Source organism: Lepisosteus platostomus, chromosome 13 (assembly GCF_059453375.1).
Source record: "Lepisosteus platostomus isolate fLepPlt1 chromosome 13, fLepPlt1.hap1, whole genome shotgun sequence".
Lineage (NCBI taxonomy): Eukaryota > Metazoa > Chordata > Actinopteri > Semionotiformes > Lepisosteidae > Lepisosteus > Lepisosteus platostomus.
In genome coordinates, this window is record NC_142623.1 from 15337416 (window position 1) to 15359070 (window position 21655).

The 21655-nt window shown below is 45.3% G+C and overlaps 2 protein-coding genes and 1 pseudogene across 5 annotated transcripts; all 3 read left to right on the top strand.

Moving 5' to 3' along the window:
* Positions 1 to 1229: 1229 nt before the first annotated feature.
* Positions 1230 to 9723, top strand: ppan (peter pan homolog). Its single transcript, XM_088603445.1, has 12 exons — positions 1230 to 1386; positions 1953 to 2123; positions 2711 to 2812; positions 2912 to 2962; positions 3697 to 3867; positions 4194 to 4270; positions 4743 to 4850; positions 5744 to 5867; positions 6742 to 6820; positions 7352 to 7481; positions 7649 to 7818; positions 8352 to 9723. The coding sequence occupies exons 1-12, from the start codon at positions 1372 to 1374 to the stop codon at positions 8732 to 8734; spliced, it is 1581 nt and encodes a 526-aa protein (XP_088459571.1). The 5' UTR covers positions 1230 to 1371; the 3' UTR covers positions 8735 to 9723.
* Positions 9724 to 12229: 2506 nt separating this feature from the next.
* Positions 12230 to 14750, top strand: LOC148650054 (P2Y purinoceptor 11-like). 4 transcript variants are annotated; one of them, XM_088603448.1, is made up of 3 exons: positions 12230 to 12924; positions 13170 to 13300; positions 13497 to 14750. In XM_088603448.1, exon 3 carries the CDS (start codon positions 13551 to 13553, stop codon positions 14439 to 14441), a length of 891 nt encoding a protein of 296 aa, XP_088459574.1. In that variant the 5' UTR covers positions 12230 to 12924; positions 13170 to 13300; positions 13497 to 13550; the 3' UTR covers positions 14442 to 14750. The 4 variants fall into 4 exon arrangements, with proteins under 4 accessions (XP_088459574.1, XP_088459573.1, XP_088459575.1 ...); XM_088603447.1 differs by lacking the exon at positions 13170 to 13300 and having other exon boundaries at positions 12230 to 12928; positions 13500 to 14750; XM_088603449.1 differs by lacking the exon at positions 13170 to 13300 and having other exon boundaries at positions 13500 to 14750.
* A 1677-nt stretch (positions 14751 to 16427) lies between these two features.
* On the top strand, positions 16428 to 19490 carry LOC148650055 (P2Y purinoceptor 1-like; annotated as a pseudogene).
* The last annotated feature ends 2165 nt before the right edge of the window (positions 19491 to 21655 follow it).

The following is a 21655-nucleotide window of genomic DNA, read 5'->3' on the forward strand; positions in this document are numbered from 1 at the left end:
CACAGAGAGTGAGTGTGTGGTGAGTGTACTGGCGCACTATGGCTGCCGTCGCATCATCCAGGTGGGGCTGCACACTGGTGGTGGTGGTGGAGGGGATCCCCATTACCTGTAAAGCGCTTTGAGTGGAGTTTCCAGAAAAGCGCTATATAAGTGTAAGCAATTATTATTATAAAAGCTGCTGAACAGGGGCTCAGCGGAAGTAGGGTTGAAACCCTGCAGTCCTCTCACCGTGAAAAAGCTCGTTCCTCCTGACCAGATTCATTTCCCTCTGTCCGCCAGACGTTGTTTTAATATCGCTTACTCGCATGCCTGGAATTGCAGGAAAGGACACTAAGCAGGGCCAGCAGGGAGTTGCTCCGAGGGCCACCAGAGGCCTGAAAGGGCACAGAGGTGACCAGAGTAAACAGGAGCCAGGCACTGAGGGGTAAAGCAAAAGGGAAGAGTTATCAGTTAGATGAGGGGCTGTTTGAACTTCCTTGTCAAACATATATACTGTATATATATCCACAGCTTAACAGTTGCCAGAGGTTTAGCCCACAGCGGCATAAGGCATGTTTTTTAACTTCTTTTTAACTTTTAGTTTAGGGTTAAGAGAAGGCACTGGAAGAATATCTAAACCAGCATTTTAAAAACATAGGTTATTTCAATCGCTTCTATCCCCAGGTTTACCTCGCTAAGTAACTAAGTACATAGAAAAGGTTTAGCTCAGAATTGTTTTTCTGGTCAAACAAAATATCTACATCTTATCCAAAATCTGAAGTAACGAACCCGGATTCCTACACGCAAAAACAATCACTAAGAGAAGACGGCCCAGGCTGATTCCTTTGTTAATATTTATGAGCTCGCCTCAGGAGCAAAATATACCTTCGAAAGTGAAGATTGCATTCGTCTTTTGCGCTCCAAACCTATCTAACCTAACGTAAATGAAGTGAAAGGAGACTAAAACCTCACATTAAGCAGAAATGGTCCGCGCATACAATTAGAAATCATTGAATAGGGCTCCAATTTAAAAATGTCTTGTTATCTTCTCTTTGATTTTATGCAGACTTACATATATTTCCTTTATATATATATTATCTCAGTTTTCCTCTAACCTTTACACTCTCGTCACTATTCCGTCGACCTTCGAGGCAAACGAAAGGTAGGAACGTTTAAAACACGGAATCAGGATCTAAGATGTAACTAGTGCTTTGTGCCACACGGCGTGCCTTTTGTGTAGCACGGCGGAAGTTCAAAGCTTTCTCCCACCATGTGAGCGAGGGAAGTTGGACGGTGTGGCATGGTTTGAAATCGTCTACAGATTAGATTAGTTAATTCTATTTCAGCTATCACAAGTTTTTTATATTTATTAAAATAAAAGAATTGTAAGATATGGGAAAAGATAAGGTAAGTTTTTTTCTACAATAAGGTTTTATAAATATATTTTTCGTTTCATCGCCAAAATGACTCCATACCTTGGGACATTAGATGTATATATAAAATCAAATAAGATTAATCTTACACACTATTATTGTAGGATCAATACACCAGGATTCGTTTGTTTGATCGAGAAACGTGGGCACTTATATTAACGTTTTAAATTATTTCTGTCTTGTAACATACGGGTTTGCATTTCATAATGTTCGCTAATCTACCAAATAATCAAACCGGTTACTTAAGTACTCGATTCCATTTTTTGGGTCTGTGTTCAAGTGAGATTAGCAGACATTTGATGTATTGTATGTCCCTTTTAGTCACTGGGATGCTGAAATTTCCGTGGCTAAAAACGCTCTGATGCATCTGAAGCCCACAGGACCTCTTGCAGATTTAAAACTCCGAGTTGTAAAATAACCCATCACTTGTGTCCACCATTTTAAATCTTTTTTTAACCTTTCAGCATACAAAAGCTACTGTCGGGAGAGAACAGCGACGACCTTTAACGTAATGCTTTCTCTCTGTCTCTGTCTCTGAAGACCAAGAACCAGAAGAAGTCGCGACAGAAATCTCTGCAGCTTGCACAGGAGGACTATGGCTCTGTTCCACACTCGTTCGTGTTCCACCGAGGGCAGATCGGCAAGAATATTCACCAGCTGGTGGAGGACATGCGGCGAGTCATGGAACCCTACACCGCCGAGACCCTCAAAGTAAGAGCAGGCTTCCACGTGTAACGTGGGTCTCCGGCCTGTTGCCGAAGGTGACGTCACTTCCTCGGAACAGACATGGCCGATGCTGCTCTCTGCAGCTGGAGGCCCGGCCCTTAATGTAGTGAACCGCGGAGGAGAGAGCTGCGCACCTTGCACATTTGAAACCAAATGCTTGTTTTCTTGCATATACTATTTAGAAGGGCCCTGGATGCAGATGATGAAAGCCTAAGTACTGGTTGAATTTCTGATGATGCTTCAAAGTAAACGCTCTGATGCAACCTAACTGAAGCCCCATGCAAGTGCAAGTTTTCGGTGTGCTCTGTGATGTTCGTTTTAAAAATGATTGTTAGGTGACTTTGTCCATAAGAGGTCATTCGGACCATCTAGCTGGTTTGGTAGTTAATAATTGGTCCAGGAGTCTTATCTAAATGTTTCTCGAAGGGAGCCAACAACAACACCACCAGCTTTTTGAGAGCTTTACTGGCATGACTGGTAAATTAGTGTTCCTAATGTGACGTAGGTTATGTGAAGTTGGCGTATGGGATCCAGCCCCCTGATGGTCTTGTTGGCGCATGTCTTGAGTCTAGGTGCGGAAGAAGAACGTGCTGAAGGATTTTGTGGCTGTGGCAGGAACTCTAGGGGTCACCCACTTCCTGATCTTCAGCAAAACTCCGGCCACTGTGAACATGGTGAGTCCTTGTGCTCTGCATGTGCGATATCCATGTCAAGAAACAGGAAAGAGACACAGAAAGCGGGTGATTATAACTGGTCTTTCCATGTCTCTTCAGAGGCTTGCCCGTCTGCCCAAGGGACCAATGCTGTACTTCAGAGTCCTGAAGGTAAGTGATCTGGAACAGACCTGCATTGGTATATAAGGCTGGAGGACTGGTGCAAGGCCACCTGCAGTTTGTCACTCATTATCAGAATCACTTTTTTTGCCAAGTCTGTTACTTGTACAAGAATTTGATCTGTTATCTTGGTGCAAAAACATGGATAGAAGCGCTCAATAAGACATATGCTCTTTACACAAAGAGCGTGCACAGTTCCACAGTTCTATACACACTGCATCCTGTATTCATGTGGTTAAGAAGGTTGAAGGCCATGGGGAAAGCAGCTGGTCAGAAACTTTGCGGTTTATTAATCATCTTAATTTGAGCCCCTGGTAGGTAACCTGAGAGAACGGAATTGTGCACAAGAGCGTCTTAAGAGCTGACCCTCTTGCACTTCATATATTGCACAGAGATACTCAGAAAGCGAAAGGAGGATACAGGCCTGCTGCCCAGTGCCATTTACTAATATGCTGGCTTCTTGACAGCTGTTGAAAATATTGTGGCACTGGGAGCTATGGTGGCACATAGTAATTGCTAAAAGCAGCAAAGCCATGTCAAATGGATTGACCAAAATGTTTGCAAGGTAATGTCGATGGCAGAGGGCTTTGGCTGATGACTGTGCATGATCAGAGAAATAAATGCACTGTGGAGCAGTGCATGGGTCTTCTGCTTACAAGCCAATGGTCTTAACTTTGCTTGTGGTGTCTTGAAGAATGTTCCTTTTGCTGCCCTCTCCCTCCCAGTATTCCCTGGTCAAGGATGTGGTGTCCTCTCTGAAACGACACAGGATGCACGAGGAGCAGTTCACCCATCACCCTTTGCTAATCCTCAATAACTTTGGGCTGGAGGGCATGCAGGTCAAACTGATGGCTACCATGTTCCAGAACATGTTTCCTTCCATCAACGTGCATAAGGTGAGCTATTTGTGTCATGAGGAATGGTCTATGGGAAAAAATCCAATTGAGAAATCTCGCTGTTCAGAGTCCTGGCTTGAAGTTGGATAGTTGTAGGCTTTGCTGTGCAGAAATAGCCAGTGCCACTTTTGTCCACTAGGTGTCAGCAGTGTCTTAAAGGTAATGGAAAAAAGGTTTTTTTAAAATGGAAATGTGGTTGCTGTTTCATTGGTGTTTTTTTCTCATGCATTACAATGCTGCACTTCACTAAGTTATTAATTTGCGTAATGCAGATTCATTTTTTGTATATACAAACTTGTTATTTTTTACTGCCGTTTCCTTTGCAGGTAAATCTAAACACCATAAAGAGGTGTGTCTTGATCAGCTATGATGCACAGACTCAGAAGATAGAGTTCAGACACTAGTAAGTCTGTTTTCTTCTGCTAGCCTTGTCAGTGCTTTGGAAGTCAAATTAATTTCCTGTTTTGGGGTGGCGCTGGTTGCTTTATGCTGAGTGCAGTGATTTCTCATCAGCGTAAACACACTGATACATCAATACTGGTTGCAAAGGATGATGCTATCTTTATGCTGAGTGCACAGTGATTTCTCATCAAAGTAAACGCACTGATGCATCCAGTCCCAAAAGAAATCCTGCAGAGGTAACGGGGGGGGCTGAGAAGGCCAGCTTCATTTTACCCATACAGTCATGTGGAGCTAAAGCTGTGCCCTTTAACCTTCAGGGTCAAAGGCCATGTGTGCCCAAGCATAGCATTCTTTAAACAAAATTGTCTAGAAATGGTGTGACAAGATTTGTTCTTTCATTGCCTGTGCTGCATTCTGGCTTTGCCGGATGAGTGGTGCAGTTCCTCACTCTCCTGTCCATCTTCCCCCGGCAGCAGCCTGAAGGTTGTTCCTGTAGGGATGAGCAAGGGGGTGAAGAAACTGATGCAGGAGAAGTTTCCCAACATGAGCAAGTTTGAGGACGTCAGTGAGCTGCTCATGAAGTAAGAGGCTGCAGGATATCGCGGAATTTGTAAAAGGGAAGAAAAGTCAAGACATTTCAGGGTGTAAATGTGCAGGAAGTGGTTAGTGTTCTTAGAGTAGTGGCTATATGTACAGGTTTTTGTCTGTGCTTCAAATAGAGACGGGGTTTCTCAATCCAGACAGTCTTCTGTTTGTTTGTTTTTCCCCACTGAGCTGATGTGATTTTAAGTAATCTGGAAGATTTAGTTAATTTACTGATTGGACAATGATTCACTCTGATAACAATATCTGTAGCAGATTTTTAAATACACCCTTACACATTCACGGGTTACTTTAAAACAATTGAAAGTTCTGGTAATATGATTAGCTTTAATTAAGTTGAAGAGAGTCCAGTGGGGATGTGCTAGACTTGTTCTTGGAACATTAATCAGTGGGTCAGTCCTGGCTTCTAACGATCAAGCAGTTTCATCCTCTTGGCTTTAAATTGATATTGTTTTTGTTCTGATTAGCCTTGCAGAGCTGAAAACCCAGCTTTTGTTTGCTTTTTAAAATGGTGTTTTGAGGGCCGGGCAGCAAAATGAGAGGAGGTCCTTTGGCCCACCTAGACAGTTCGGTAGTTAGTAACTGATTGATAGCAGGATTTCATCCAGCCAGTTCTGAAAGAAGCCAGAGTATTAGCTTCTGTGGCAAAGCTGAGTGGCTTGCGTTGCTAAAGAGCACTTAAAGGAACAGGGGGCCGGACACAGCTGATGAAACGTTTTCTTTGCTGACTGCACAGTGATTTCTTTTCAAAGTAAACGCACTGAATCTGTCCGGCCCGTCCGTATGCGCGCATGGAGAAACTACACCAGAAACTCTTTCACGCTGGGCTGTAAGAGGGATCTTAACGGGGGGGCCGTGTTTCTCCCCGCAGGGCTGCCAATCTTTCCGAGAGCGAGGCAGAGCAGGACGGCGACCACAATATCACCGAACTGCCGCAGGTGTGCTCCGGGCGAGGAAACATGAAGGCCCAGCAGAGCGCCGTGAGGCTGACTGAGGTACGCACTTCACCGTGGTTAGCCCATCTGTTTTGCTGACAACATTCTGCACTGAGGTCTTCGGGGTGAAGGCCTTTACAAGGAAGAAAGCAGCCATGCATTGGCGTTGCAGGACTGATTTTTATTGATTTTTTTTTGACCCATGAAGTATAGGTGAGCTGTAAAAAGTGGCCACACTGATTCTCTCTTCCTCAAATCCTGGACCCGGAGGAGAGGAAGCAGTGTGCAGATGATGAAAGCATTTCCCACTGACGTCGCGGTGATGTCTCGGAAGTAAACGCTTTCTGATGACGCCATGCTTTGTTGGCTGTTTTAGCTAATGTTATTAGGTTAAAGTTCATTCCATACAGATGCAGGGTGCTTCAGATCAGGAGTAGTGGCGTTCGTGTGGCTCAGTCAGTGAAGGTGGTTGTTCAGCGCACAGGTCCAGGCCTGAAGTCCAGATGTTCATAGTTTAGGTTAGGCCAGCTATGCCAGCTATTGGCGTGACCCCCAGAGTAATGGGGGCACAATTGACCAGTGTGGTTGAGACCAAGTGGACCCTTCTTGCCCAGAGTCCTGCCAGCTTTCAGTGTGCTTGCAGCTGAGTGATGTCATGACCCGTGGGAATATCGGAGGGGAGTGACCACAGGCTCTTTCAGTAAGGCTTTAGGTATAGAACCAAGTTGATAAATGGTTTTTCAGTTTGTTTTAGGTGTAAAAATGGGCAAAACGAAATTCCTCATACAGATGAGATCTACAGTCCTGCAAATCGCTGTGCCAAAGACACTAAAATGGGCTGCTTTTCTAGGATACATGCTTCATGTCCCATAGAATTTCAAAGCCTTTCCTAAGTATGTAGGGGACTGCTTCACCCTCCTCTCTCTGTTCCCAGATTGGCCCCAGGATGACCCTGCAGCTGATAAAGATTGAAGAAGGGATGGGTGGAGGGAACGTGCTTTACCATACTGTCAGTAAGTTGGCAATTTTCTCCTTTAGTTTTTCTTTTCTGAGAGCACCGGGTGGAAAAGCCCAATGGCTGCTTCCCAATTGCCTGGTTGCTTAGGAATTAGGTGATCCTAAGTTATTTGTTCTGTAGATTTTTCTTTATGAGCACTTTTTTTTTTGCTTTCCCTAAACACAATACCACCTCCTCCCAAAAAAGGAACTGCTTTCCACCCCAGATCTCGAAGGGTGATCACATGTCTTCACCTTCTCGCTTTCTGGGAGGACATTGGACGTGCGTGATGAAAGCTGCTTTTCCTGACAGCGCTGTGATTGCTCTTTCAAAAGTAAACGCTTACTGACGCGTCCTGTGGCCTTTCAGAAACAAGGAAGCTGCTTTGTGTGCTCCAGTTGACCAGTATGCCTGGTGCCCGTGTTAGACCAGGTGCCTCATGCAGTCATGGCTGCTCATGAGGAGAGGGTGGTCGCACAGTAACGCTCTAGAACGTCATTGCAAGAGTCAAAACCCAGGGGCTGATTTGAAACCCTGTCCTCGCTAGTTGAGAAGTCGGAGGAGGAGCTGAAGGAGATCCTGGCTCGCAAGGAGAAGCAGCTGAAGCTGAAGGAGGAGAGGAAGAGGCAGCAGGAGCAGAACATCGCACTGAAGAAAGAGAAATACCAACAGAACAAGTGAGTCACCACTGTGCCCGTGTAACAGCCCAGAAAATAGATCACGGGTCGATGACTCTCTGTCTGTTATCTCTCTCGTGTCTCGGCATTGAAGTGCGCAATGCGTGTGTGAGGCTGGCTCATGCCAGGGTGGCTGTTGATTTTCCATTGCTGTCTGCTGATGACAGGAAGAGGAGCCTGGAGGGGATCAAGAAGAAGAAGAAGCAGGATAAAGGCGGGGACAATGACAGCGAAGCAGAGGATCCTGGGGTGCAGGATGACCAGGCTGCTGCTGCTGAGGAATCCGATGATGAGGCGGAGTATTACAGACAGGCTGTGGGGGAGGAGCCTGACGAAGGTAAGAGCCCTGCCCTGACCGCCCCCCATTTGTTTTAACAATTTAAAAAGAGCGAGACAAGACGAAGGGAGGTAAAATCAACATGGCTTCTTTTGGGTGCCCTGTGATCTGCTCTTTACTTCAGGAATAGTGTATTTACAGCCTTTTTAGGCCTTCTTTCTGCAGGCTTTAGCTACAGTTTTAAGGCCAGCAAGCCTAGGTTCCACGTCCATCCAGAGCCTTCTGCGTCCTCAGAGCTTTCGAAGTTCAGCAGCACTACTGCTCTGTCACGCCTCTGCTGATGGTCTAGGTGGCCGGGTACTGCAGAAGTAAACATACAGAGCTTGTCCCCTGGAGATTCTCTGTTGGGTTTGGCAGTCACTGATGGTAGCAGAGATAACAGATGATAAGGCCTCGTTTTTCTTAGTACACAGTAAAGCAGGTTGCAGTGGGACAGTGGCATTCTGTAGTGTCTGTAGCGGAGGCACGAGCTGTCCATGAAAATCTCGACTTACAACTCATCCTGCCCCCCTCCCCTCCTACCCCCCTACCAGACATGTTCCCAGGGGCCTCCAAGAGGAAGAGGGCTCCAGGAAACGCTCCGAGACCGTTCAAGAAGAGGAAGCTCTCCTCCGAGAGAGTGAGGAAGGCTGGCCGAGACTCGCCCAGGCAGGGCGCACCCAAACCTGGGAAGAAAAACCGGGGAGCCCCCAGTCCAGCAAGGGGGAGGGCCGACCGGAGACAGCCGGGAGACAGAGGAGCAGGGAATCGGCCTGCCAAGAGGGGGGAGCAAAAGCTCGGAGGGAGGAAGACGGGGGGAGGGAAGGGCTTCGGATTTAAGGGACAGAGGGGCAAACCTCAACCAGGTTTGAAGCGGAGAGCAATGGGCGGGGGGAGACAGGGCTTCAAGCAGAAAAGGGGGAAAGGTCGGCAGTGACCCTTTCCTTGGCCACGACAGGCGGAAAACATTTCTGTACCCTCGGGGGCTCCATGTGTCTGTCCAGGCCAGCACTGTCCCTTTAGCACATACAGATGAATTTGGGGGCGTTCCTGTAGCACAGAGAGACTGACGCACTGCGCTTGCTGATGTTTGTCCCGTGGTGTGTTTGTGCTTTGTGAGGGTTTTTTTTCCCCAGTTGGAAGCAGCATCTCTTGGGATATGTTTTGCTTTCCCACAAAGCAAGACAACGCCGAGGAGTGGTGGGTGCACAGCAGCACCCGTGTGCAGCATAAAATAATTTGGCGTACAGAGCCAGAACCTGCTGCGGGTCAGATTTCAGGGGCAGTGAGAGAGCACTTAATAGTGTGGCTGCTATCTGGTTATTCCAGTTCTGGGCTCCAGCACTACCGTCCCTCTTGGGTTTTGTCCTGGCTGAGCCTTTAACTTCATATTGGAAAAGCTTATGAAGTGCTGGAAGACTATTGTGAAAATTGTTTACCCTACATAGATGCAAGGGCAGGAAATGGATGCAGGTAGTTTAAATAAGGACTGTGGAAAAACAATAGAGTTCTGTTCCTGGAGGTCAGTTCAACTGCACCTGTACCTGCTGGAATGAGCATGGGCAGCCTGTGTGAAAAGACTGTTTCATTAGGACGGAAGCCAGAGGATATTTTGGAAAGCAGTCAAATTTGAATAAGTGCCCAGGCGAAGCGGAGTCTGAGCTTACTGTCTGCGGGCAGAGGCGCTAGACCAATTCCTGTCGGGAGATATATATATAAACCATTTTGCTTCCACCTACAACTTTCACTTTACCAAAATGTACAAAATTGTTCCTGTTTTGAAACTAGAAATGACCTCTCTCTGCCTTTTGTTTGTAAATGATGTACAGACTTGCAGGGTAAAACCTGAAAAGCAATCCTTAATGGTGAATTGCATTTTGTTTGCAATTTTTTTTTTCCTTGCAATAAAAAATTCTTTAAACACTGTCCAGGGTGCTGTCTGGGTTGCTGGAAAAAAAGGCTGATGTCTGACAGAGTCTTTGATAAGAGGAAAGAGTTAATATTCCAAACCATGTTTGGCTGTGTGGTTAATTAAATGGGTAAGTAGATTGATGGGTCAGTTGACACGTGGGCCGTTACAACTTTGATGCCGCATTAGCTTATGTCGGGTCATACAAGCCTTGAAATGTACTGCAAACGGCCTGGGCCTCTTAACCGGTATTAAGGGCTTTGTACCCCTGCCGGGACAAACCTTTAGCGGGACGCTGGAGTCTAGATGCGCTGCCGCATTGCTGTTCTTCAAAGGGCGAAAGAAGCGTCTCCCTGTTCCAAACCACGACCCTTAAAAGGCCGAGAGGTCCGCTAGTTCTGGTTGTGGTGGCGAAGGCAGGTTCCTAGCGAGGCGTCCACGGCGTTTCTCTTAAAACCGAACGGAGATGGACGTCCTGGGCCGGTCGGTCAGGGAAAAGGGGGATTTGTAGGGGAGGAGTTGGGGAACAGCGGGTCAGACCCTGCCCGTGGACGAAACGTACACTTAACTATGAATGGCTCCTGTGGGTTGAATAACTGGAACTAGTTAAGAGTTCGGGCAGGAACAGAAGCAGTTATTATTGTCGTTATTATTTTCTGAAAACCGCAGCTCTACGGCTTTTTATAGGCAGATCCTGTATTCAGTTTTATTTGACTTGAGTTTTATCTTCTTGCGCTTTCCCTGGACGTAATGTCCTGTTAAGCTTATGCTTCTCCGTCTACCTTAATCTTACACCGTCACTTGTTCCATCGAAAACCGCGGCTTTAAAAAAAAAAGCTAAAGAGGTTTTTTCCTTGTGGTTGCTGGAAAAGCAAGTCGCTACTTGCTCAAACTGCAAAATAATTTTGTCGCTTTTACCTTCTCCTCAGCCCAGGTGGGTTTCTCGAATTCTTTAGAGGGTGGGTTGGGACTTTCTGAATCTTTAACCCCCCATGTATTCTTAAATGCCTGTATACCATCTGTTGAAATGGTTACTGGTACTGGAAAAGACGGACCTATCGTACTGCTGTTCAGCATATTCTTACTGTATGTTCTTTCTAGTTATAAGCAACTGAACCACTGCAGAATTCAGCTACATACTGCAATTCAACAAATTGTGTATTATACTGCATAAGAGCAGATGCTTTTAACTTTTTTTTTCCTCGGAGTTTTCCTCCAGAAGTATTCTTTTAACACTCCTTAGGCCAAAAGATGTACCCCCCTTAAGTCGCCATTCCTAAAAGGGCATTCGTGCACATTTCGAGTTTTTAAGCAATGCATCGAAACGGTGCGTGCATTTCATTTCTTCTGGCTGCATTATTTCACCGTGCGTAAACCAGTAGAGGTGATGAAGTTGGTCAGCGGTGCCCCTTTGCACTGAGCTTTCTTCCACCGACACGCCCGCAGTTCAAGAAGTGTGTAACAAGTGTGCTTGGGAGGAAAGCAGCGCGGCAGTCTAGTCGAGGACGGGCTGAACCTTTGTTGCGCTGCTAGGACGGGCCCGGTGAGGGGGGCTCGCCACGGCCGGAAACTAGGTGAGCCTGCGGCTTAGCTCGTTGGTGGAGGGAGCTCTTCCCACGCTTTGCCTTCAAGCTAACGTTTCTCACCTCTTGCTGCCTGCGGGGCTGTCTGTGCCATCTTCACGACTTTAATCGGCGGTGCCAGAAAGACAGGAAACCCGGTTTAACGAGTGGCAGAGCTTTTTAGAGCGGGGGAGTCAGGTACGAAACAGTCAGGCAGAACGTTCAGGAAATGACTGAGAAAAACTCAAGAACGGAAGACCATGAGTTTTGCAGGGCAGATCATATAAGCTTTCATTTTATCATTTTGCGGGTAGGAGTTCTTGGCAATTGAGTACATTTTCACCGCCCAGAAGTCTGCGAAATGTATTTGATTGAAGAGTTAAGGGGTTCTGGAGAGTCAGAGTGCGGTCTGTATGTTGGTTTTATCCAACTCTTGAATTGCCACGGGCATTGGGCTTAAACTGTCTAAAGACGATGCCCGTTGTTTACAGGTTTTTACCCGTGTTTGGACGCTGATTGTCCAGAGGAAGTGTGGGAAAACAGCAAAGTACTTGCAAGGACATTGCTGTCAACCCCTGGAAAGAAAAAAAAATCAATTTTAAATAAATCGTATTAGTCGAAATCAACACACCGTTCAGAACTCAGTGACCATTTCTTTACATGCAGCTCAAGTAACCCTCATCATTCAGTGGTGTTATTCAACCACAGCTCCAGATAAGAACTGCGAAGGAGAAATGACAAAATATCCACTGCTTTCGAGCCGCAGGGTCCTGGGTTCGATTTAGACCTGGGACAGCGGCTCTGTGTGAAGTCTGCATGTTCTCGGCGTCACAGTCGCCGACTGATCCGATTTCCTCTCACAGGCCGACCTGTGTAGGTCAGTTGGTTTCTCTAAACTGACGCCGGTGTGCGTCTGTGCGTATCCTGTCGTGCACCTGGGTTCGCCCTCATCGCTTCGCATTCATAACGGGGTTAGTATGAGTATAGGACGTTCGAGGCTATTGAAAATACAAGACTAAAAATCAGTGATGTGTGTCCTGGACTTGTGCTGCCCATTGTTTTCTGCTGTGGACTTTTTTTTATCCATTCACTCTGCCGCAGTAATTAAGCAAGGCGGTCTTATCTATAATCTTTGCTGTTTTTATTCTGCCTCTTTGCGCTTCGTTGATCCTTTTCAGACAGGGCTATGAAAGGCGCGCAGCAGTCGAGTGTGTGCTGTTATCTGCTGGGAGGGGCTGACTGGCTGTTTAGGGAGGGGAGTGTTAAATTACTTCACCAACCCTTCCTCTGCGAGAGCCCAACGCAGCTTCGGTGCGACAAACCTATTTTCTAGCCAGTTTTGAGTTGACCCTTCAAGTCGTTTTGCTGTGAAGGGTGCAACGTCTCTGCCAAGTGATATTTTAAAAAGAACTTGACTTCACGCGAATGAGGAAGTTTCTTTTTCCTCAAGTGTGCTGTCCGTTTCGACAAAACCCGAGCAACGCTTTCACGTAAAATGTTTTTTGCAGCTCCGTAAGTGTTTTCAACTCCAGAGGGTGCCGAGTTGAGAGACGCCCGTGATTAAGAATCCAGCTCCGATCCGATTTTAACTCCGATCAACATGTCTTATTTCGCGCTCTGACTTTTGCTCTGTGGTGAACAGTTTCTACGTTAAAGGTAGGTATCACGTAATTTCTCGGAGTGAAAAAGTGAATGTAGGATCCATACGAGGTGTAAAATGTCGTTGGGCACGTTACGCTTCAATTCGATCACTTCCAAAAAAACTGCTTTTTATTTGCTCCTCGTGCCTTTGAATACAACGCTAATTGGAAAGGTGAAAAACGGAATAATTCAATTTACAGTAAAAGATTAGCCCATCGTTTTCCACAATGCTTAAGGCTGATACACATCTGTTTTCTTAGCTTCTGTGGGTTGCGTCCTCCGCGGAGGTCAGGAGTCTGAGAAACTGCGTTTCTGCGGCGTTTATTTTTGTGTATTTTTACCTACCATTCACCTACCCTCCTCTCGTCATACAGCATCAAGGACGCTATGGGTATAGTGTTTTTTATTCGTTTCGTCTTTTTGTAAACGCAATTAAAAGATCATACAGACAAAGCGCCACATTCCTTTAACTTAAAAAAAAGGACAGGCGACAAAATGAGAATGGAGTGAGTTTTGTGTGCATGCCCGGCCGGGATTTCCATTCAATCAAACTGTTATCGTTGTTGCCGTGTGCGTTTCTTTCACAGAAGGCACGCGAGGGTCGCGACCACCGGTCCCCCGCAAGAAAAGACGTCGGGAAGATGAACAGCAGCGGGGCTGATAGCTTCCAGATTGCATTTTTGCCGCCGGTTTTCGGAATCGAGTTCTGTCTGGCGTTCCCGGGCAACGTGCTGGCGCTCTGGCTCCTGCTCACCAGAGAGCGGAGAAACTGGCACACGGGGGTCGTCTTCTCTTTCAACCTGGCGGTCAGCGACCTGCTGTATGTGCTGACCTTGCCGCTGCTGGTCATCTATTACCTCGGGGAGAAGGAGTGGATCTTTGGGGAGGCCACCTGCAAGATCGAGCGCTTCCTCTTCACCTGCAACCTTTACAGCAGCATCTTCTTCATCACCTGCATCAGCGTCAACCGCTACGTGGGCATCGTGCACCCGATGTTCACGCACAGCCACGTCAGGCCCAAACACGCCAAGTTAGTCAGCGTCGGCGTCTGGGCTCTGGTCACCGTCCTTTCTTGCCCTGTGCTGAAATATGCCGCCTTGACCAAAGGCGAGAGAAACAACACTGAGTGCGTCTCTTTCGACCACAAAGACAAGACCTATTTCGTTTACAGCGTCTTTTTGGCCACTGTTGGGTGTTTGGTGCCTTTCTTGGCGACTTTCGCTTCCTACTTCGCCATCCTCTGGGTGGTGTGGAAAAACCAGAACATCACGCCGCTGGAAAAGAGGAAAGTAGCCGCGATGATCGCTCTGGTTGTGGTGTTGTATGCGGTCTCCTTCATTCCTTACCATGTGCTCAGGAACGTGAACTTTTTCAATAGAGTCTTTGATACATACTCGTCGCGCAGGCTGTATCAGTCAATACAGGTGACGAAGGGGCTGGTGACTTTGAATATGTGCATTCACCCTCTCCTCTACATGACCGTGTTTGACAGCATCAGAACTATCTGCTGTGGAAGGACTTCGAAACAATAAAAAAGAAATCACACCATACCGCCCTCTACTTGTTGTAATCGGTATTGCATCGGTTCAAGGGCAGAAATGGTTTTGGAACAAATAGCTTTAACCGTGCTGTATAATAGATTGTGTGGCATTGTGGAGTTGTGTTTCTCATTTGCCGGTACCGTTGTCAGGTGGTTGGGATCGAAACATTTTATGTTTGTGCTGGAAGACTCGCGGTTTATGCGTTGTGTACACAGGACCATGTTATTTGTGTTCTTTCTCCATCTAAAACCTTTAGCATTCTTACAAAGTTCTGAAATAAAGCCGGTATTTGGAAATGAATTATTTTGTGAATTTCCTCCTACATTTTTTTTAAACTTGCCAATTGGGTTACAAATACACATTTTGTTGAGCCAAATGACTAACAATACTGTGTTAGTAAAGCATGTAAACTCTGTCTTATTGTAACAAATCCTGTAGGGTTAGAATTATAACCCAGCCAGCTGCATAAATATACTACTATTATATGCAATATATAAACACCATTTATAATCAGAATATATAATGAGGATATATTTAGCTACTAGCAGGTAAGATAGATGGGCCAAATGTTTTCCTCTCATTTATAAGCTTTCTAAGGGATACAGACACTATTAGAAACATCCTTTTTAGAATGTTATGCAAAAGTATTCCGACCTTTGCACAGTTTTTACATTTTCTTGCTTTAACGCTTGCAGTTGTGACACTTTGTAGTAGCGACTGATATTTCTTATTTACAAAACCCACTCCGCACACGCAAAGAGAAAAGCAGGATGAAGGAAATCATTCAGATGAAAGACAAATGGAAAAGTGATTACACGTGTATTTAAATACTTTGTGTGGCGAGTCTAAATTAATTTAGGTGTGCAAAATTTCCTTAACAAACCACACGATTAGTTCAATGGCTTCTGGGTGCAATTTTGTTTCCCAGTATGGAATAAACCTATTACTTGTTCCTTTGCAGCCTACGCATGCTGACGTAGCTACCCACCCAAACTACTACAGCCTACACCTGCTGCGACCCACTAGGCCTTCCTCCAAATCTTTTTCTAGAACTCTTCATCATACCTTTTCTTCCTCCCTGGGCCACTTGCCCACTTCTCTCACCAAACCAGCATTCTGTCTCTTCACAGCTCTACTGATTTATGATGACTTTCATGATGGAAACACCTGGACTCAACCAGGCTCAAAGACCTGTAGCTGTAATTGCTGCCAAAGTTGTTTCAATCAAAGATGAAGTTCACAGGTCTGAATACGTATGCAACCAACACCCCTCCTTTTTTTTCTCCTCAGTTTTTGCTGATATTTACTCTACCTTAAGTTCTCAGTTTTGAACATTCAGGTTTATGTGTTTTGGAAAAATGTAATGGGTCCGAGTACCTCTTGACAGACACCATGCATGCAACTTAAAATGAGAAAGGGCAGTTTCGTGATGTACTCGAGGTTTAAATGATAAGCAATAATCGGTTGCACAACACTTCTAACAAAAGTACACCTTCTGCTCTTTAAAAAGTATACCACTGTGCAATGAGTTGCTCAAAACAAGCGAACATACACCACACATTAGGGTGGTGTGGTAGCTCTGTGGCTAAGGATCTGCCCCTGTTGCTGGTTCAAATCCCATGGCTGGCAGAGGAATCCTACTCTGTTGGGCCCCTGAGCAAGGCCCTTAACCCCAGCTGCTCCAGGGGTGCTGTATAAATGGCTGACCCTGTGCTCCTCTCCCTGTCTGTGTGTCTCATGGAGAGCAAGTTGGGGTATGTAAAAAGGTGAATTCCTAATGCAAGAAATTGTGTATGGGAAATAAAGTGTAATAGATAATCTTATCTTACATGTGGTACAAGGAACGCCTTTCATTAGCATTTGATTAAATCATGAGTGTGACTAGCACTTGGTTCTGATCATGGCTGGAACATTTGATAAAACCAAAAAAAAAATGGCTGTTAATATGATTTTTACAATCCACCATTGTGAAACTGATACTTTTCATTTTCTAACCACTTTGTCCATTTCAGAATTGCGGGGGAGCCACAACCTGTCCCAGCGAGCAAGGCCACTCACAGGCCCCCGGTGTCGGGGACAGAGTGCGGCGGCGGGTTGCTCGGCAACACCCTGGCAGTCTGGCTGCTTCAGGCGCGAGAGCGCAGCACCTGGGACACAGGCCTCCTCCATCTGCTCTCCCTGCCCCTGCTGGTATGCTATTATGCCGGTGGTCAGGACTGGCTCTTCGGGGAGACTGTGTGCAAGGCCCAGCGGTTCCTCTTCACCAGCAACCCGTACGGCAGCATCTTCTCAATCGCTTGCATTGGCCTGCACCGCTTCGTGGCTGTAGCGTACCCACTCTTCACGCTAAGTTACGTCACGAAGAGGCACGCCAAAGTAGCCGGCCTGGCTGAGTGGCTTTTAGTCGTCGCGATCTCCTCGCCCGTTTTAAAGTTCGCGTCCATCGAAACCCACCACAGCACCGAGCGAAAATGAGCAGAAGTACGTGGCATGCAAGCTCTTTCCGGCGGGACGTGGCTGCGCTGTGCCTTTCCTGGCAACTTTCCTGCGGCCAGTCTGGAAAAACTGAGGAAAAAAAGTGAGCCCTAATGGTTGTTGCGGGGTCGTTTTTTCTGTACTCGAGGTCTTTCGTTCCGCGTCACGTCCTCCGGAACGCCAACCTGTGTCTCAACCTCAGCCCCTCTACGTGGTACAACCAAGTGACCAAGGGACTGGTCACTCTGAACACGTGTATTCACCCCTTGCGCTACTCTGCAGCGTCAGAGCTCCGTGCTGTGGAAGGACATCGGCTTCCACACACTAATAACGCTCTTATCCACAGTCGGTTGTTTGTTCTTCTCACAGATTTATTCTTCTCAGCGGAGGAGCAGCACTTAATGCCCCCGACGTCCAGCTTTTGGGTCTGGACTGAAGCACCTTTTTTTGTGTGTGGAGTTCGCATGTCCTCCAGGTGGGGTTTCAAATCCACGCTGGCGACGCCTCCGACTGACTGGCTCTGGGATGACGTCAGCTTTCAGAAATCACACAATTTCAAACATTTTCAGAAATGGTTGGATTTTCAATTGGCAGACAAGGGGCCCAGTCAGTTTTCTGATGATTGGATCTGCTGCTTAATAATAATAATAATAATAATAATAATAATAATAATAATCACCATCCACTCAAAGAGCTTTACAGGTAATGGGGACTCCCTTCCACCACCACCAATGTGTAGCCCTATCTGGATGATGAATATTTGCATTGAACAGTCGCGTGAATGTAATCAATCATCAATCAAAAATTATGATTTTTTTTATACAGCACAATTTTGTTGAAGAATACCCTTGAACACAAGAAATCGTAAAGACATTTTCCCGTTAAAACATACAAGCCGTCCTACGTGCAAATGGTTGACAGTTGGTTTGATCACACAAAAAACTGAATTCTCACCCATCCTGATCAGCTTTGGTCGTCCTGGGTCATTTGCAACGAGCTGAAAGCAGCGCGCTAACTGGGGTCTAGCCCGTGGTTAGCACGCAGCTCCGTGCTAAACTACTAATTTAAAACCAATTGCAATGAACGTGGCCGCTGAAATTAGTCCACAACCCCGTGCTAAACCTGTTCTTAATTGCAATGAACCCAAAGTAACAGCTGCTGCCATCTAGATGCTACTAAAGCAGGGAACTGTAATTAAAGTTATAGAGCGAAACCGAAGCGGTGGTGCTTTGTACGCTGGTATAGTACAAATAAACGAGAGAATGATTAAAAGGTTAAATTAACGTGTTCTACGAAGCTAGCCTAGGAACTGCAGCAAAAACCGCATTCGAGACAAACGAGGTCTGAATTCACAAAGCAGGTGTCGCTTGGAAAGATGCATCGGTGTGTGCGTGGGAGGTCGAAAGGCTGGGGGATTTTTTTTAATATGCAAAATGTGTTGCAGTCTTGCGAGAAGGACATAAAGAGACTCTTTTTGCTAAAATGTTGAAACTGTGGTCTACCCGGCTATTTTCGTTAAATCGTGCGCCATCAAGTGACAAATTAAATGATGGCTTTGCGGATTTTCACTCTGTCAGATATGAGGCGGATACAGAGAGACGGACTTGTCAAACAGACTCGATCAGATATACCCTCACGTGCACTTCTGTTTTAACTGCAAGTTTTATATGGGTAAAGGAGAAACCAACATTCAAAACGATGGTCCAACGGTATTAATAATAATTAATAATTGCTTACACTTGTATAGCGCTTTTCTGGACACTCCACTCAAATATTAAAAGTATACTTATACTCAAGTATTAAAAATCATGCCTAATTTCACAGATCCTAACTATCCCTAGTGCAATTAGTTCATCTAAATCAGTCTTAAGAGGTCAATTATAACGAACCTTCGGATTTAGCACTCGGCGGACTAGTTAATACGGTGCTATCTGGAGATCATCTCCAGCTCTGAGCCCAGCGGGAGAGCAGCTGAACTTCTGCTCAGCGTTGGTGTTGTTCTAATTAGCACGACTGGAGGGGACTCCGAATCAGAACATTTATACTAATCTGATCAGCAAGTTAATATGTAGGCCACGATTATTACTTTTTTTTTTTGTCTCGTGTTAGTAAATATAACTGAATGTCCCTGGAAATTAAATGTTATTAAAATTTAAGAACGGCTTTTATACCAGATAAGGGTACGTAATTACTAACGCGGTACTCAATTGTAATTCATCATAAAATGAGAACAGCAGCAGCGGGCTTGAGTTTGAGCCCGTACCGTACTATAACCGCTTTTATTTTCATTGATAAATGATTCATACGGAAGTCAACACGTCGCTGTTTTGGTTTCGTGTGTAAGTTATATTTATACTATTGCGGACACGAATGTAAGTGTGGTGTCACTCAGGGGCTAAGTTTGTTGCACTTCATCTAAGAATTTTTTTTAAATGTATGTTTAACGGTCTTCACCGTTTGAGATGGTGAATTAGAATTTTAAGTTATTTAAGTTGAGCGCTGACTGACAAAAGCAGGTAGTGCGTATTCCTTACAGCCGAGTTAGCAAATCGTTACAACAAGCAACAGATAGATAGATACTTTATTGATCCCGTGAGGGAAATTGCAGTGCAACAGCAGCTTAACACACACAACACAGCCACAGTGTAACGAATTATATACTAATAGTACAATACATACAATACAAGACAATACAAGAGTTACTCACAGTCCGGACACACAAGAGGAAACTAGAACAGAACAGTACACAGAAAATCGTATCACACGTATGAATATAAATATAGATGTAACCATAGATATAAATATAAATATAAATGTATTGCACAGGTCCCTGGCATATATTGCACAAAAGTGGTTGTAAACGGGAAAAAGAAAAAGAAAAAGAAAGAGAACAGATGTAGCAGTAGATGTGTATATGCGTTTAGTCCAGAAACAGGTCACTGTCGCTGTTGCCTCTGCCAAGACGCACGGTGGATGCGTTGTACAGTCTTATGGCAGACGGCAAGAATGACCTCCTGTAGCGCTCCCTGTCGCACCGTGGATGAATCAGTCTATTGCTGAACGTGCTCTTCATTCCTGCAAGCCTGTCATAGAGGGGATGGGAGAAGTTGTCCATGATGGCCTCTAGTTTGGACATCATTCTCCTCTCAGCCACTACCTCCAAGGGGTCCAGGTCAGACCCAATGACAGAGCTCGCTCTCCTGATGAGCTTGTTCAGCCTTTTGGAATCTACTGCTCTAAGCTAATGTCCAAATAGCTAATGTCCAATAGCTTTAGCAATTTTATTTCTGAAATATAATCACGGTTAATATACAGCAAGGTGCTGGTACACTGGAGTGAACTTCACCTGTAAGTAAAAAGTAAATTTACATTCGCAGCTCTAACAGGTGAACTTGGGAGACTTCGGGAACAGATCTTTTCAGGCTATTGCAGTTTCCTGCCGTTCCTCTGACCTTGTGAACCTTTGTAATTTTAAACACAGCGTCTTGCTGGCCTCTCCTGTGACCAGTGTGCCAGTCCACTGAAAGCCAGCACTGTCGCTGGGGCGTGTGCGGTCCTACACAATCTTGGTCTCGACTGGACGAGCCCCCTGCTCCGTCTCCAAGACTTTCCGCACATTCCGACGGTTTCACCACCGTTTCTATTGGACCACAACCACAGATAAGAGAAGGGACGCTGTTCCGAAGAAGTGTCTTAAATAATCACCTTTAAAAGATGACGGACGATGAGAGTTTTTTTTCTTTAATGCACCCTTACATTTGCCTAAACAAGTTATTCTCTGTACCCCAACACCCCCCCAAAGCCCTGCTTTCCCTGGGAAACACAGGTGTAGAGTTCCATCACCATATAAAATACAACAGATCTATTAAATAACACCCAGATAATGACAGAACACGTTAAGCGTTACACTCCATTTAAATATGTTTTCTTAATTTAGACTCGCTGCACTCCCCAGGATATGTAAAAATTCACTATCGCATACTAAAGACCCTCCTGGCATTAGTTGTAGTACATCTGCTAATAAAAATAGATATTAAACTTCACTATTGATACATTTCACTTTTATTAACAAACGCATGTATTAGTCTAGCCTGCATTGCCTACACATCGTAACGAATTGCGACACACTGATAATAACTGCGCCTAAAAAAAACAATAACAGGCATTAAAAACTGAATTATTAATCTGGTTGTTGTAAATGAGATAACCTGTTTTTACATGTCACGGTTGTAAACACGGAAATGTCGCCGTTTTTCCTTCTTTAAGTGGGTTTGTTTTCTTTGTTTTGAAAAAGACGCGCTGTGAATGAATAATCACTGATTGGCGTTATTGATGGAGAGTGTGTTTCAATACGTTTGAATATCCGCAAATGCTACAGCTGCCTGTTGGAAGAATCGTTTGAACCAAGAAAGAAAGAACAACGTGGAAACATACTCAACTAGAAGGTTGCTAGGAGCAGGGGAATCCTGCAGGGCCACAGGGTTCTGGGGGGTACATAATGGATCTAATTATATACTTAACTGGGGAACTCTAGTCCGTATCTGGGCCTGAGGTCTTACTAGGTATATAGATAACTGTACCGCCAATGAAATGAATGTTTCTAACAAAAAAAAAACTGTCAAAGTCCTTAAGAGAGCTAAGAAAACAAAGAGGTTAATTGGTTCTCGGGTTGGAAGAAAAGACACTGGATTGTCCCAGAACCGTGTCTGACACCCCTGACACAGATTTTA

What these genes read in the sequence shown, in the direction of transcription:
- ppan (XM_088603445.1), top strand. An exon ending in ACACCGCCGAGACCCTCAAA is followed by an intron (nt 2,124 to 2,710) that starts GTAAGAGCAGGC and finishes TCTTGAGTCTAG; the next exon opens with GTGCGGAAGAAGAACGTGCT. An exon ending in CTTCCATCAACGTGCATAAG is followed by an intron (nt 3,868 to 4,193) that starts GTGAGCTATTTG and finishes TTTCCTTTGCAG; the next exon opens with GTAAATCTAAACACCATAAA.
- LOC148650054 (XM_088603447.1), top strand. Translation starts at nt 13,551, where the DNA reads ATGAACAGCAGCGGGGCTGATAGCTTCCAGATTGCATTTTTGCCGCCG.